Raw genomic sequence first — 14,207 nt, 5'->3', positions numbered from 1 at the left:
TTTATTTATTTATTTATTTTTTAATCCTCTGTGAGCAAACAAGGCACAAATTTAGCAGACACACGTTTCATTCACAAATCTGTTAAAATTCAGAAATTTGCTCAATGGTCTTTCAACAATCTTCATTGATTGCCTGACAAATCTTTTCAATGTTGTCATCATTTCTGCTTGTCAAAGGTCAGCCAGATCATGGTTCGTGTTCAACTTCTCTCTCTCTCTCACTCACACACACACACACTGTTCCTTGTGGTCAGTCATCACAAAATCACCAAACTTGCTTGTAAGCACTAACAAAAAAAGCAGCCAGAACAATGATGAACCAGTTCACACAGGATGACACCACTTGACATACTGGCATGGAAAACTGCACATTCACAATGCCTAGTTGCATCATCCATAATTAGAAAATGCACATACACCAAGTTCCGATTCCAGTTATTTTTGGGTACCCTCCACCCTTGTATCAATAAACTGCACACCATTCCTGATCTATTTTTAAGCTCCAAGCAAAAACTCACTCTGGTATAAAACTTATTGAATTTTGCAAACATCTCTCTGGAATACAAAAACAATGATTAAATTCCCACTACCAATCTCTATGCATTACAGCAAACTGTTGGTGGCCATTAAATTGCAAGATTGGGAGGGAGGTTGGCTGCTGATTTCTTTTGCAATTCTGGAGTGCAACACAATCTGAAATACAGTCTGTGAATTTTGTAAATAGATCATGATTGCATCTATTATTTGTATGATTAGAAATCATCCACATAACATACCTAGTGTACTAGGGGATATTCCTCCTCAGACAAAGAATTCAGAATGAGTTTTTGGTGCAGGAAACGTGGAGCTTAGTCAACTGCAAAGACATCCTATGGCAGGCTAGTCAAAGGTTTCTTTACAGATTTTTGCCATGGGAAATGCTAGTAAACAGGTGGATTGTTAAGTCTCTTATGTTTTCTGAGGTGAAGATGGTTCTTTTCTGATGGGATGTGTCAGTGATACAATAGAGCAGGAGAAACTTGTAGTAACATTTCAATTCATAACATTTCGACAATAACCTGTACTGATCTAAAAATCGAGATGCAAGTGGAAGAATTTCTTATAACTAATTAATAACGGTAGTACTTACATTACATTAATTTAATTATTTTTATTTATAGAATTTTAAATAAAATTCTATAAATAAAAATATTTATTTAAAATATTTTAAAAATATTTATTTAAAAATTTAAATAAACAAAAAAACAGGGCTTTAAATATTTGCTCCAGTGAGCAAGCACTTAAACCTGAATTAAAAGTTATTAACAATACCTTCCTAAAAAATGGCTATAGCAGAAATGCTATCAACAAAATTCTTCACAAGAGTCCAATTAAAAATAAACTAGACTACAATAAAACTGTAGCAAATACATACATTAAAGGGATATCAAATAAAATAAACAGAATACTACAGAAATACAACCTTAATGCCATCTTTTAAACCACCTGCAAAATTAAAGAGCTTATTCACTGATTCAAAGATCCACTTCCTACACTGGCCAATAATGAAGTATACAATATTCTCTGCACCTGTAATTTGCTGTATATGAATCACAATTCCTATCTGGGAGGTGGGGGTGGGGGGAAAACATAAACGGTTATTTTATCTGATATCCCTGTAAATTTAATAACTATGGTAAATCTGGCCTTTCTGATCACCTTGAATAATCTACATAGAATTGACTGGAAAGGCACCTATTTGTTTACATTACACAAAAAAATGGTATGAGCATAAATTTAAAAGAGACCATGAAATTCTTATCAACCACCCTAATTTTAACAATAATGGTGGTCTAAAACTTCCAAGAATGTGGATGGCACATATTCTACCCATATAATCTTTTATTCTAAGAGTTAATTATAATTAGGATTCTAGTAATCTAGGATCTCAGCTTAAATATAACAAACACTTATGTGCAATTATGGATTAGGCCACCAATTTTGCTGTATTAAAAAAAATTATATGAATTTGTTGTCTGGTGATGTTATAAATAAGATACAACTTTGATGTACTTTGTTTTTTTCACTGGGGGTCAGGCAAGTAGAATAACAGTCAAGGTAAAAGTGATAAATCATTGTCACTTTAGCATACTGTTTGAAACATAATACAGGTTGTCTCTATATATGTATGTGTATACTGCACAGATAATGTCCTCAATATGAAGGTTGAAATGTCAGAAAATTAAAGTAATTATTCCTAACACGGTTGTAATCTCCTTAATTTACTGACATGAAAACTGAATATTAATCACTTAATTCCTGATGTTAAACAAACAAGCTGTTTCCCTTTGTAGATAACTTTACAGAATACACTTTGGCAGAATGCTGACTGATGGCAAGGCAAATCACATCAAACTTCTCTACAAGAACAGACTGTTATTTGGGAGAGGTCTCGGGTAAAATAATTCTGTTTGGTTATAAACCTTTGGTGAAATGTCTACTCTTAGCATAGTGGCATATGTAATCACAGCTGGAGGAGATTAAGCAGAGTACTGAAATTTGTAAAAAGAAAGACTTTGTGAAATATTCAGGTGTCTGTATAATTTTTGCAACTTTATGACATTAAAAATATGCTAAACCACCTTTACCTTTTTAACTGGAGAGGACAATGACTGAGGAGCTGACTGCTGAGGATGTGATGGAAGGGAAGTACTGCCTTTTAGCCGTGCTTCTTCTCGAACACTTTTTTTTTCCTTTTCAATCTTCTCTTTGATCACATTTTCCTATCCAATATATATATACATATATATTCATTATATGTAAAATAAATAAAATAAATTTTCAAATGCCATTCATTTTCTCAACAGTAGAAACTTTTTAGAAATAGGCTGCCTGTGAAAGGTGCCTGCAAATGTTGCAGGGTACTAATAAAATATTGCAGCATTAATAAGAAAAAAAAGTGTATCATATATATATAATGTCCTGCCATATTTAGAAGTTTTCAAGTTAATTTTTGTGTCACAGTGATATGAGTTAAAAACATCTTTACCATAAAGGATATGATTAAACATGTAAATATAAATAACTTGTAAAATAGGATACATAATTTTTACACTGATATATTTACTTATATGCCAGCCTGCTTAGCCAAGTGGTTAGTGTACCCACTCTCCAACTAACAGGTCGCAAGTTTGAATCCTGCCGTGGGCATGGATGTTTTGTGAATTATGTTTAGGTGGGAGATGAATTTCACAGAGAAAAATTTACCAACTAGCGAAATGTAGAAATAAAGCAGCTAAGGACATCTTACATGTGAGGCAGATCAAAGATGCTGAAGGAAGAGTATTATGGAGGGATGTGGACATAAGAAACAGATGGAAAATATACTTTGAGGGACTTCTGAATGAGGAAAATGCAAGGACTCACGGAGGAGATGGGCAGCCTTCTGAGGAGATGGTGCAGAACATCAGTAGAATGGAAGTGACGGAGGCCATGAAGAGGATGAGGAATGGAAAAGCGGTGGGCTCCAACAGAATTCCAGTGGAGGCATGGAAGGCACTGGGGGAAGAGGGAATTGACCTGCTGTGGGACCTGTTCATGAAAGTTTGCCAACAGGAATATATATCCAAGGAATGGAGGGAGTGTACTCTTGTTCCCATCTACAAGGGTAAAGGGGATGCACAAGACTGTAAAAATTACAGAGGAATAAAGTTGATGTCCCACACAATGAAGATCCTAGAAAGGGTTCTTGATGGTAGATTGAGGGAGGAGGTGGAGATTGCAAAGGAACAATTTGGCTTCATGTCTGGTAGATCAACAACAGATGCTATCTTTGGTTTACGACAGATGATGGAAAAATATCGAGAGAAACAAAGGGAGCTACATCTGGTATTTATTGATCTGAAGAAAGCATACGATAGAGTGCCAAGGCAAGAAGTCTGGAGGTGTCTGAGGGAGAAGAAGGTGCCGGAGAAATATGTCAGGTTGGTGCAGGAAATGTACAGAAATGTGAAGACAAGTGTTCGGACCTGTTTAGGACAGACAGAAAGTTTTCAAGTAACAGTTGGCTTGCATCAAGGGTCAGCATTAAGTCCGTTTCTGTTTAATATTGTGATGGAGGTGGTAACAGAGGAGGTGAGAGAAGATGCACCTTGGACAATGTTGTATGCAGATGACATCTTGCTGTGTGTAGATTCAAGAGAAGAAGCAGAAACTAAACTGGAAAGATGGAGAAAAGTACTGGAAGAGAGGTATGAGACTGAGCAGAAGTAAGACAGAGTATATGTGTTGCACAGTGGGCGGTGGCCAGGAGACAGACCTGGAGCTGGAAGGAAATGTCATCAGGAAGGTGAGAGACTTGAGATACTTAGGTTCGACAGTGGAAGAAGATGGAGGAGGTGAGAAGGAAGTGGGATGCAGGATACAAGCAGGTTGGAGGAACTGGAAGGAGATGGCTGGAGTGTTATGTGATAAGAGGGTGCCGATCAATCTGAAAGGCAAAATTTATAGGACAGTAGTGAGGCCAGCTATGACATATGCTATAGAAACTGTGGCCCTGAGGAAAAATAACATTAGCAGGATGGAAGTAGCAGAGATGAGAATGCTTAGGTGGATGTGTGGCGTGACCAGAAAGGATCATCTGAGAAATGACTATGTCAGGGGAACAGTGAAAGTTACGAACTTAGGAGCGAAAATACAGGAGGAAAGGTTGAGATGGTTTGGTCATGTGATGAGGAGGGAGGACGAATATGTGGGAAGAAGGGTCATGCAGATGGATGTGCAAGGAAGGCGGAAGCGTGGGCGGCCAAAGAAGAGATGGAGGGAGCTGGTAGAAGAGGACTTGAAGATGAAGAACTTGGATGTGGTGACAGCCCAAGACAGGAAGGTGTGGAGGAGACTCATAACAAACAGTGACCCCACTTAAGTGGCAGAAGCTGCAGAAGAAGAAGAGAAGAAGAAGAAGATGTGAGACTGCTGCCCCACTTAATGGAGGCCTGAAAAATCCTTAGCCCACTCATAAATATAAATGTATTATAGCTTTATTAATAACCTTTCATGGGTGGGAACCACATTAAAAAAAATTATCCAAGTTGTTCAAGATGACTTTCATAAATTTGTACAATACTTTTCCATCTCTAGAATTTAACTTAATATTGAAATTGCCAGCAAGAACAATAGGTAAAATTCAATGGCTTTTCTAATAATTCAGTTCCTTCAATTGAATATGGTATCAGGTTTCTGAATATAAATTTAGGAATATCAAATAGCAGGGTCTCTGGCACAATGTATATATCAACGACAAGAACAGACCTATTATTGAAATCTCATTCAGATCCACAAAAGTATCTATAACTTTATTTATTGCAGCTGTAGATGCACTGTATGTATCAATACACACTGACAACAACAACACAGTTGAATCTTCATGCTGATATTACACTACCACTAAGAACATTAGGCTTTTTTATACTGGGTCACACACTGATATGATAATAATGGTAAATTTCATCATTTTATATAACCAATTTTCACTAAATACTAGTAGCTAGTCCTGTTGTAGGTCAGAATCTGATTTGGATATTCATTCATTGAAACTATCAATGCATCTCTATTTTGTAAGACATGTAATTCATCTTGTAAAACATGTTATTTTGTTTTTCAACTGATCCATTTAACTGCGGAGCTCAATATTACTCATTGCTTTTGCCATGATAAAATGTGAAGTCATTATGAGCATTGGCCATATACATTATTACTATTATTTCATGGCAACTCCAAGGAGTCTGAAAACTCATTGAGGGAGGACACCTACTCTACAACTCTCCATCTTCACCACTATATCAAACCTCTACTGCCATCATCATCTACATCAATGCCATCTACTGCTCACCATCACTACTAATATTTTTTGTCTGTAAATTGCACGTGTTCTGGAGGGCCAATTTGTCTGCATGCAGGATGAAAAATCCTGCTACTTCCGTTTAAGATCAGCTAACTCACCTTCAATTGAAAAAAAATCCATATAACCACTATTTTATCATACATAATTTTCCTTTTAATACTGAAGTACACAGGGAAGACCTGTGGTGTTAGTCAGTGCCATTTTATAAATCTTATATTGCATACTTCTCAACTGTTCATCAGAATGGAATCTTGATATATGTCTTTGGCAACAGTTTTACATATTTCTTCCTGAGACAAAAAATCCTTGTTATAGTTATTAACATCATTATTCTGTAGGAACAATCAAATATCATGAGGGCATAAATGACAAACATCTCCCTTGAATTGATAATTTTCATTTCCTCTGCAGTCAATGCTTCTTGATTACCTATTTTTGTTAATATTGCCAAAAATAGTTCGTAGAACTATCTTGCAAATCACACAAGTTCGTGAAATTGCAACGAATGCCATGTTGGATCAATCAATGAATTCTTTAAACATGTATATATTGGTGATGCTCGTACTGGAAATATGTAATGTAAATCTCCCTCCAAAAAGTAACTCATGAACTTCAATAATTTCCTTCAAATGTATATCAATAATAGTTCTGCACTAATCATGGCAACTTCTAAAGATTATGACAGTTCGCACACATGGGAATGCAGTTCTAGGCTGCTGAAGAGCTGCATTAGCAACTGTTTGATTATTTGAAAGACATTAATGCAATGCAGAATGGACTGTTGTGTGATCAACTGCAACAGCTGCTTCAAATGTATATCAATAATAGTTCTGCACTAATCATGCCAACTTCTATTGATTATGACAGTTCGCACACATGGGAATGCAGTTCTATACTGCTGAAGAATTGCATTAGCAACTGTTTGATTATTTGAAAGACATTAATGCAATGCAGAATGGACTGTTGTGTGATCAACTGCAACAGCTGCTTTGCCCATAGAAACACAAGTGACATTGAACAGTCCATTTAATGATGCAATGACCAGAATCACAATAGACATCTCAGAGTACTCACTGCTTCTTAGTATATATTGGTCTTGAAATTCTCCTACTATGTACATGTGCAACACTCTTAAACATGATGCTGTAAGAGCAACTGTTTTTCATGATGAAAATTTCCGTATAATGCCAGGAAAGACTTTTTTTTTTTTAACTTTAAAAAGAATATTATTCCCACACACACAAAAAAAATCCAAGGACCCAAAATATGCTGCAATGCTTTTAAATCGGCATAAATTTTGTAGTAATCAATTTTTAAACAATGTAGATAGTAGCTTCATTTGATGAATGGGGAGAGTGAAGGAGAGTGTTTGATATTGTAAAGGGAAGGGACAGTATATCAAGAAAGATATATAAAAAAGGAATACATAGTCTTCCTTTTTTATATAGGAAAAAAAAAATTAAAATTAAGATAGCTTTCATTCAATGATATAATCAAATAATGGCAGTAATACTACTTATAATATTATTAAATTTATAATTGTAATACATCATACAACATGGTTGGTTCAGACCACTATCGTATAGCAAATTTCATTGTATAATTAATCATGCCTTTTACTTTCACTTGTGGATGCATGTAATGTAATGGTTCAAAGGCATTTTTAAGCAGTCATATACAGTTTTGTCCATAACTGATGTAAATAAAGCATTTGTTTATGTTGTTATACAAACAAAAAATTTTTGCAAACATTTCCACTGAAATGGAAAACTTTTTCCTTTTCGGTAATAAGATTATCAAGTTTACGGATAATTGTAATACCTCCTGCTAATATTACCCATACTATTACCTCCAACCTGGTCAGCTGAGTGGGTAGCATATTTGCTCTCCAACCAATAGGTTGCAGGCTTGTGGATCTCTAGCTTAATAAGGCTGCACATCCATTTCACTCCCAACCTATTTATTCTTCGAACACTAGGGATACATTCAGATAACGCCTCATTCAAGCAATTTTTCAAAGATTCCCATGCATTGCTGACATTTTTTCCATTCAGTAACTGATACTATGCGACCAAAGATATTATTCTTCTAGGTTGATCATAATTTCCAGCTTTATATTCAGCATGTAGCCTGATTTAATCAGAGCTTCAATACAAGTAGATACTGCCCAAGAAAGAAAGAACAGCATGATCACTGTCACCAATTGGTGGTAAAATAGCCATATTCTTGACAGAGATCACTTCTGATGCTATGAGCAAATCCAAAACACTTTGACTTCGAGTTCCTTCTTTCACATGCTGCTTGAGAAAGTTATCTCGCAACAATTCAATAAATTCCAGTTCTTTCTGATCATAAGATTTCTCTTCTATCCAATGAATTTGGAAAATTAAAGTCACCCATAATGATCATTCGCTTGGTACCCATAAGGCTAAACTGGTGATGCATTTCTTCGTCCCATACAACTGAGCTGCCAGGTCTGTTCCCACCATATATTTCATTAGCATGTTACTTACATGCTATGGCTTTTCTACAGGCATTTTCACAGATAAGTATTCTTCCAAACTGGCAAAGACCACCACCTCCCTTTAAGCCTATAAAAAATTAGCAAATGCTAGTCACAGTTACAGTTTGGCTTCAAATACTTTACCAACTTCTCATCCTCTTCTATGATCCAATGATAACAATTTAATGGAGTGAAACAATGTAAAATAGTATTTATTGCTTCTAATATTTCAAGCCAGTTATAATGACATCATCAGGGAGACAAAATGAGACTTGTAACTGGTTTAAAAATGAGAGATGGCTGGTCTAATCATGACATTAAGACATGCATTGATGAAGCAACTGTTTTCCTTCAGAGGTTACAGTCACTTTGGAAGGACAATCAATAAACACACACACACACACACACACACACACACACACACACACACACACACACACACACACACACACACACACACACACAAAGGCAGCACAAAACTGAAACACATGGATGATAGATTAGAGTCTTAACTAGGTGGGGTGCCTCTATGCACACCCATTGGTAGCATAGGATGTAAACAGGGATCTTGAAGAATTAGTGCTTCCCATATTCTGGAAGGGAAAAGACCCAGAGGAAGACCAAGATATAGGTAGATTGATATGGTAAAACATGCCTTAGAAGATAGAAATATAAGATCTGATAATGTTGGAGTCTTGAGAGGTAACAAACTGATTTGGAGGAAAATTGTAGATAGGAAGTTAGTATTGATGTAAATTTTTCATGTAGTACTACTGTACACCCCCTTGAGGATACATGGCAGGAATTTGATGATGATGATGATATTTTGGGAAATTTTATGCAACCATATTTATTGTAATTAGGTGATTTTTAAGAGCAGCAGCAGATTCTAAAAACAGTCTTTCTCTTCAAAATAGTCTTTTTCCAATTGAGTCTGTGAGCTGAATTCCAAGCATGGTCTGCAAAGCCAGATATATTATAGTAGAAGAAGATGAGGAAATTTAGATTTCAAAGAAAGCTTGTAATAATATGTCTAAAATACATTATTACACATTGGACATTTATTTGCAACTATTGTTAGGTTTACTACAAGAAAATAAGGAAATTTGGATTTCCAAAAGAACTTGTAATAATATGTTTAAAAGATATTATTACACGTTTAGCACATATATGAAAATACATGCATAATTCTTGTCCCATATGTAAATACTGAAAAAGAATTTAGCATAGTGAAGGAAAAGAAGAAAGCATATCAAAAGTTCTTGGCAAATAAGTCAGCTTGTGTTCTTAGAGAATACAGAGAGAAATGTAAGAAAGCTAAACACTGTGTAAAACGAGCAAAACAGAAGTCATGGGAAGACTTTGGTAAGAACATTGAAAATAAATATCAGGAAGATGGCAAGATATTCTGGAGACTGTTGAAAAAGCTCAAAAATGGAGTAAACAATGAGGTAAAAGAAATAATAGATGATAAAGGTGATGTGGAAACTAGAGAAGAAGATATCCTTGATGTATGGAGAAATTACTTTGAAATATTGCTTATGCCAATTTATTTATTTAACTTATGGATCTGAGAGCTGGGATTAGAAGATCTGAGAGTTAGAAATAAAACACTTGACCAAAGACTAGAGATATGAGTCCTAAGAAAGATTAGGGGCATGAACAGATGGCATCAGTGGTAATATCATATTAAAAACAAGGATATTAGGAAAGAACTTGACATTGTCAGCATCCAAGAATGCATTAGCAGAGCTAATCTCAGATGATATGGTCACTTAAACAGAATGGGCCAGGAAAGATTAACAAAACAAGTGTTCTCTGCCAGGTTGACAGGAAAAAGACCCAGAGGAAGACCAAGACGTAGGTGGATTGATACAGTAAAAAGTACTTCAGAAGATAGAAATATAAGATCTGATAACATTCTAGTCTTGACAGGTAACAGATCACAATTTGGAGGAAAATTGTAGATAGGAAGTTAGTAATGATGTAAGTTTTTCATGTAGTACTATCATATCCTGTACAACCCTTGAGGGTATATGTCAGGAATTTGATGATGATGATGAATTCAATGACTTTATATCAGCTGACTAGTTCTGAAGGAGCAAAATATCTACCACCTCTGTATGTGACCATAATTAACTGAAAAGTTCTTATAACTGTTCTTTATATCCTAGACAGTTTCATTCCAAACAATTTTAGCACTGTGGAGGTACTCTGAAATCTTCCATATATGCCAGCAAATATTTCATTTCTTTTTTTCAACACGTGTGTTTTGTGTCCCTAAATTCATAAATATGAAATATTTCATTTATTTATTTTTTACAGTATTCTATTATTCTACAAGAGATTATTCAACTGATAGTACATTAGTACTATGGATGAACAGAAAAATGAAGGCTTGTTAGCATTATTAGAACAATTATTTGAATTTTATTCAAAAATTTCAATATATTTCATCCAATGTTACACGAACATCATCAGGGAGACGGACCAATAACTACATTCAAAACAAGAATCATAAGAATGAGTCATACAGATGCATAATAGCTTGAGTCTTGGTTGCAGATGAAGTATATAATCACACCATTAGAGTTCAAAGGAATAGTTGTAAAAGTTGCATAGATAAAAAATAACTTAAAATAATTATTAATTAAAAAAACATTACGAATAACTAATAGTAATCGCTTCCCAAAACTCAGAGATTGGCACAGTCTGAGCAATTAAAGTTTGGACGATTTCACAGTATTTCATATGTTTCAGGGAAAAGATGATCAAATTTGATCCTGATGGAATGAAGAATCTTTCTTTAGTTCCTGGGCCTAGTGTCAATCAGATTCCAAAAATGTAATAGAGCCTTGATGTTCTTGGATTCTAATAAAGCAAAACAGCCAATCTGTCCAAAATAACAAAGATGACATGAGCAGGGTTCCTGATAGACACCCAGTAAGGAAAGAAGTGGTAATGTATCTTTGTAAATGGTGAGAAGAAAGACACTTTCCAAGGTGGTTTGAAGGAAGTGTTTAAATTGAATTTGTGAGGAATCCATGCTATTTGTTTGGAGGTTCCTTTTAGGTAAGGTATTGAAATTCTTTTCGCATCAGATTGCAGCCTAGCGCTGAAGGATGACAATTATCAATAATTTTTTAAATATTAGTTTTGTTGTATCCATTACACATTAGATTGCTTTAAATTTTAATTCAACAAACATCAACATATTTGTACTATAAGGATGTTTAGAAAGGACACTATTCAGTATCCATTGCTCAAATCATTCCATGAAGTAGTTAGCTAGTGTGGGAGAAACAGGACAACCCATAGATGTATCCTCAGTTTGTTGGTAAAGTTTATTTTGGCATGTGAAGTAGGCAGAGTGAATGACAAAGTCAAAGACTGACAATATCTGCCAGAAAGTCTTGCTTGAGGAAGTTAAGTGTTTAAAATAAAGAAACATTTGTGAAAAAATAACATAATATCTAAAAATGAGATTGCCTGGACAAAGGCAAAGCTCAGATATCTTTTCTTGGAAATGAGTCTTTGGCGTGGACAGCAGGTTTTTTTTGCAGTTTACATGGGGGTTTTCATCCTGAAAGAAGGCAAACCAGCCTGTGAACACACACACAGATTACAGTCAGGAATACTGACCCAGTCATAGGCCTGATTCTTCAGCTATGCCGGTTCCAGAGCTCAGCTGAAATTTAGGGGGACTGAAATGGTGCCATACATTCCCGTAAAGGAAACTCATCATATGATAATTAATTACTGTAGCATTTTGAATAGCTTCTCTCTTGGCACCTTGTCATATGCCATTTCCAGATTCTACAAAACTTAAATATAGATCTTTGTGATATTCACATGAGTTCTCAACTATCTGTCGTAAAGTGAAAATCTGATCCTGGCAGATTTTAACCTGATTTTAGATTTTAGCCTCTATTTTAACCTGAGTCCAGCTTGTTCTTCACCAAGCTTTTCTTCCACAATCCTTCTCAACTGTTTCAAGTATACTTGTGTAAATCTTACCAGGAACACTCAGTATAGAAATACCTCTGTAATTCTCACATTCAGTTTTATTTCCCTTTTTTATATATGGGTATTATGAGAGCTATATTCCAATCATCTGGAATTCGTTCCTCTGTACAGGCTTTCTGAACTATGCAGTGCAGCCACTGTAAGACTTTTATACCTCCATACTTGAGTCGAATATAATCTACTCCTGCAGCCTTTCCACATTTCAGGCATTTGATGGCTTTTTCTACTTCAAGTATGGATATGTTTTTCTGACTGCATCCCTGTTGAGTGTTTTTTTTACCACTGTGCTAATCACTGCTTGTTTCATTTAGCAATTTTTTGAAGTAATTACTCCATACTTCAAGGATATCTTTTTCTCCAGTTTTCTTGTCACCTTTATCATCTCTAATTCCTTTTCCTCCATTTCTGAATTTCTTCAGCAGCCTCCAGAATCTCTTGCCACCATCTTGATATTTATTTTCTATGTGCTTTCCAAAGTCTTCCCATGACTTTTGTTTAGCTAGTTTTACCACAGTGTTTAGCTTTCTTACATTTGTCTCTTTATTCTCTAAGAACACAAGCTGACTTATTCATCATTGATATGCTTTCTTCTTTTCCTTCACTGCCTCTTTAACTTCCTGTGTCCACCATGGAGTTCTGATTTTTCTATCCTTGCAGACAACCTCACCACATGCCTCTCTGGCTGAATCAATCAGGGTTTTCTTCAAGGCTTGCCACTGAATCTCCAGGTTTGGTTCCTGTTCTCAAACTCTTTCATCATTTTTTCTTGAATAATGTTTCTGTATGTAAGTGGAGATTTCTGTGGTTTAGAAGTTCACATGGTATATTCGTAATTGGACCACATTTTTTTTTTATATAATAAGCTATATAAAACACAATGAATTAATAAAATGATTTATTAATTCATTGTGTTTTATATAGCTTATTATATATAAAAAAAAAAGTGGTCCAATTACCGGAATATACCATGTGAATGTTTCTGTATTTTAGTCTGCAGTTCGTATCTGAGAGCTGCTCAACTTTCATTTGCTTTAAAACTTTCTTATATGTTCTTCTTTTCAATATGAAATTCAATTTTATCCTGCTGAAGACTATATGGTGATCACTTCCAATTTCAAATCCTCTGTACACTCTGGTGTCCTGCACCAGGGAGAAAACATCACTATCAACAATAACATAGTCAATGAGACTTTTCTTATTCCTTGTCTCTTCTCTCCATGTGAATTTGTGCACATTTTTATGTTGGAACATGGTGTTAGTAATAACCAGTCCGTGTCCTATGCAGAAATCCAACAGGTATTTGCCATTATTATTAGCTTTGCTCTTTTCCCAAAATATTTTTGTATGTCTGACAGTCATTTCCTACTCTGCTATTCAGATCGACCACACGGACCAACTTTTCCTTTTTCATTGTGTCAGTTGCCTTCTCTAAAGCCTCAAAAAATTCCTCCACTTCTACCTTAGTAGAACCTTCTGTGGGACCATGGGATGATCAAGGGAAATCACCTCCAAGCATACCAGAATCCAAGCATCATATGCCTCCTTTAGTTTTTCAACAAAAGAAATCAGGAAACTACTAAAAAGTCTTCTGGTCCTGGTGACATTTCTCCTATTATTCTCAAACATTGTGCTCTAGAATTAACACCCAACTTACATCATCTCTACAATCTACTATACATATCTGGTACTTATCCCAATGCATGGAAGCAATCTCGTATCCGTCCTATTCCAAAATAGGGCAAGAAAAATCAACCATCAAACTACTTACCAACTGTCATCACCTCAGCCCTCTCGAAA

General features: G+C 35.3%; 1 protein-coding gene across 8 annotated transcripts in view; it reads right to left on the bottom strand.

The window, feature by feature from the left end:
• pps (protein partner of snf) overlaps positions 1-14,207 on the bottom strand; it is a 553,267-nt gene that overhangs the window by 281,335 nt on the left and 257,725 nt on the right. For all 8 annotated transcript variants that reach the window (XM_090406767.1, XM_090406772.1, XM_090406773.1 and 5 more), the window contains one exon: positions 2,628-2,762. In XM_090406767.1, coding sequence (XP_090262893.1) covers positions 2,628-2,762 — 135 coding nt within the window. The remainder of the gene's footprint in view (positions 1-2,627; positions 2,763-14,207) is intronic.

This window comes from Typopeltis vanoorti, chromosome 17 (genome assembly GCF_054136105.1).
Source record: "Typopeltis vanoorti isolate ZY-2024b chromosome 17, IOZ_Tvanoo_1.0, whole genome shotgun sequence".
Taxonomy (NCBI): Eukaryota; Metazoa; Arthropoda; class Arachnida; order Uropygi; family Thelyphonidae; genus Typopeltis; species Typopeltis vanoorti.
The sequence above is the reverse complement of the archived record's forward strand: the minus strand, read 5'-3'. Positions and strand labels throughout refer to the sequence as shown.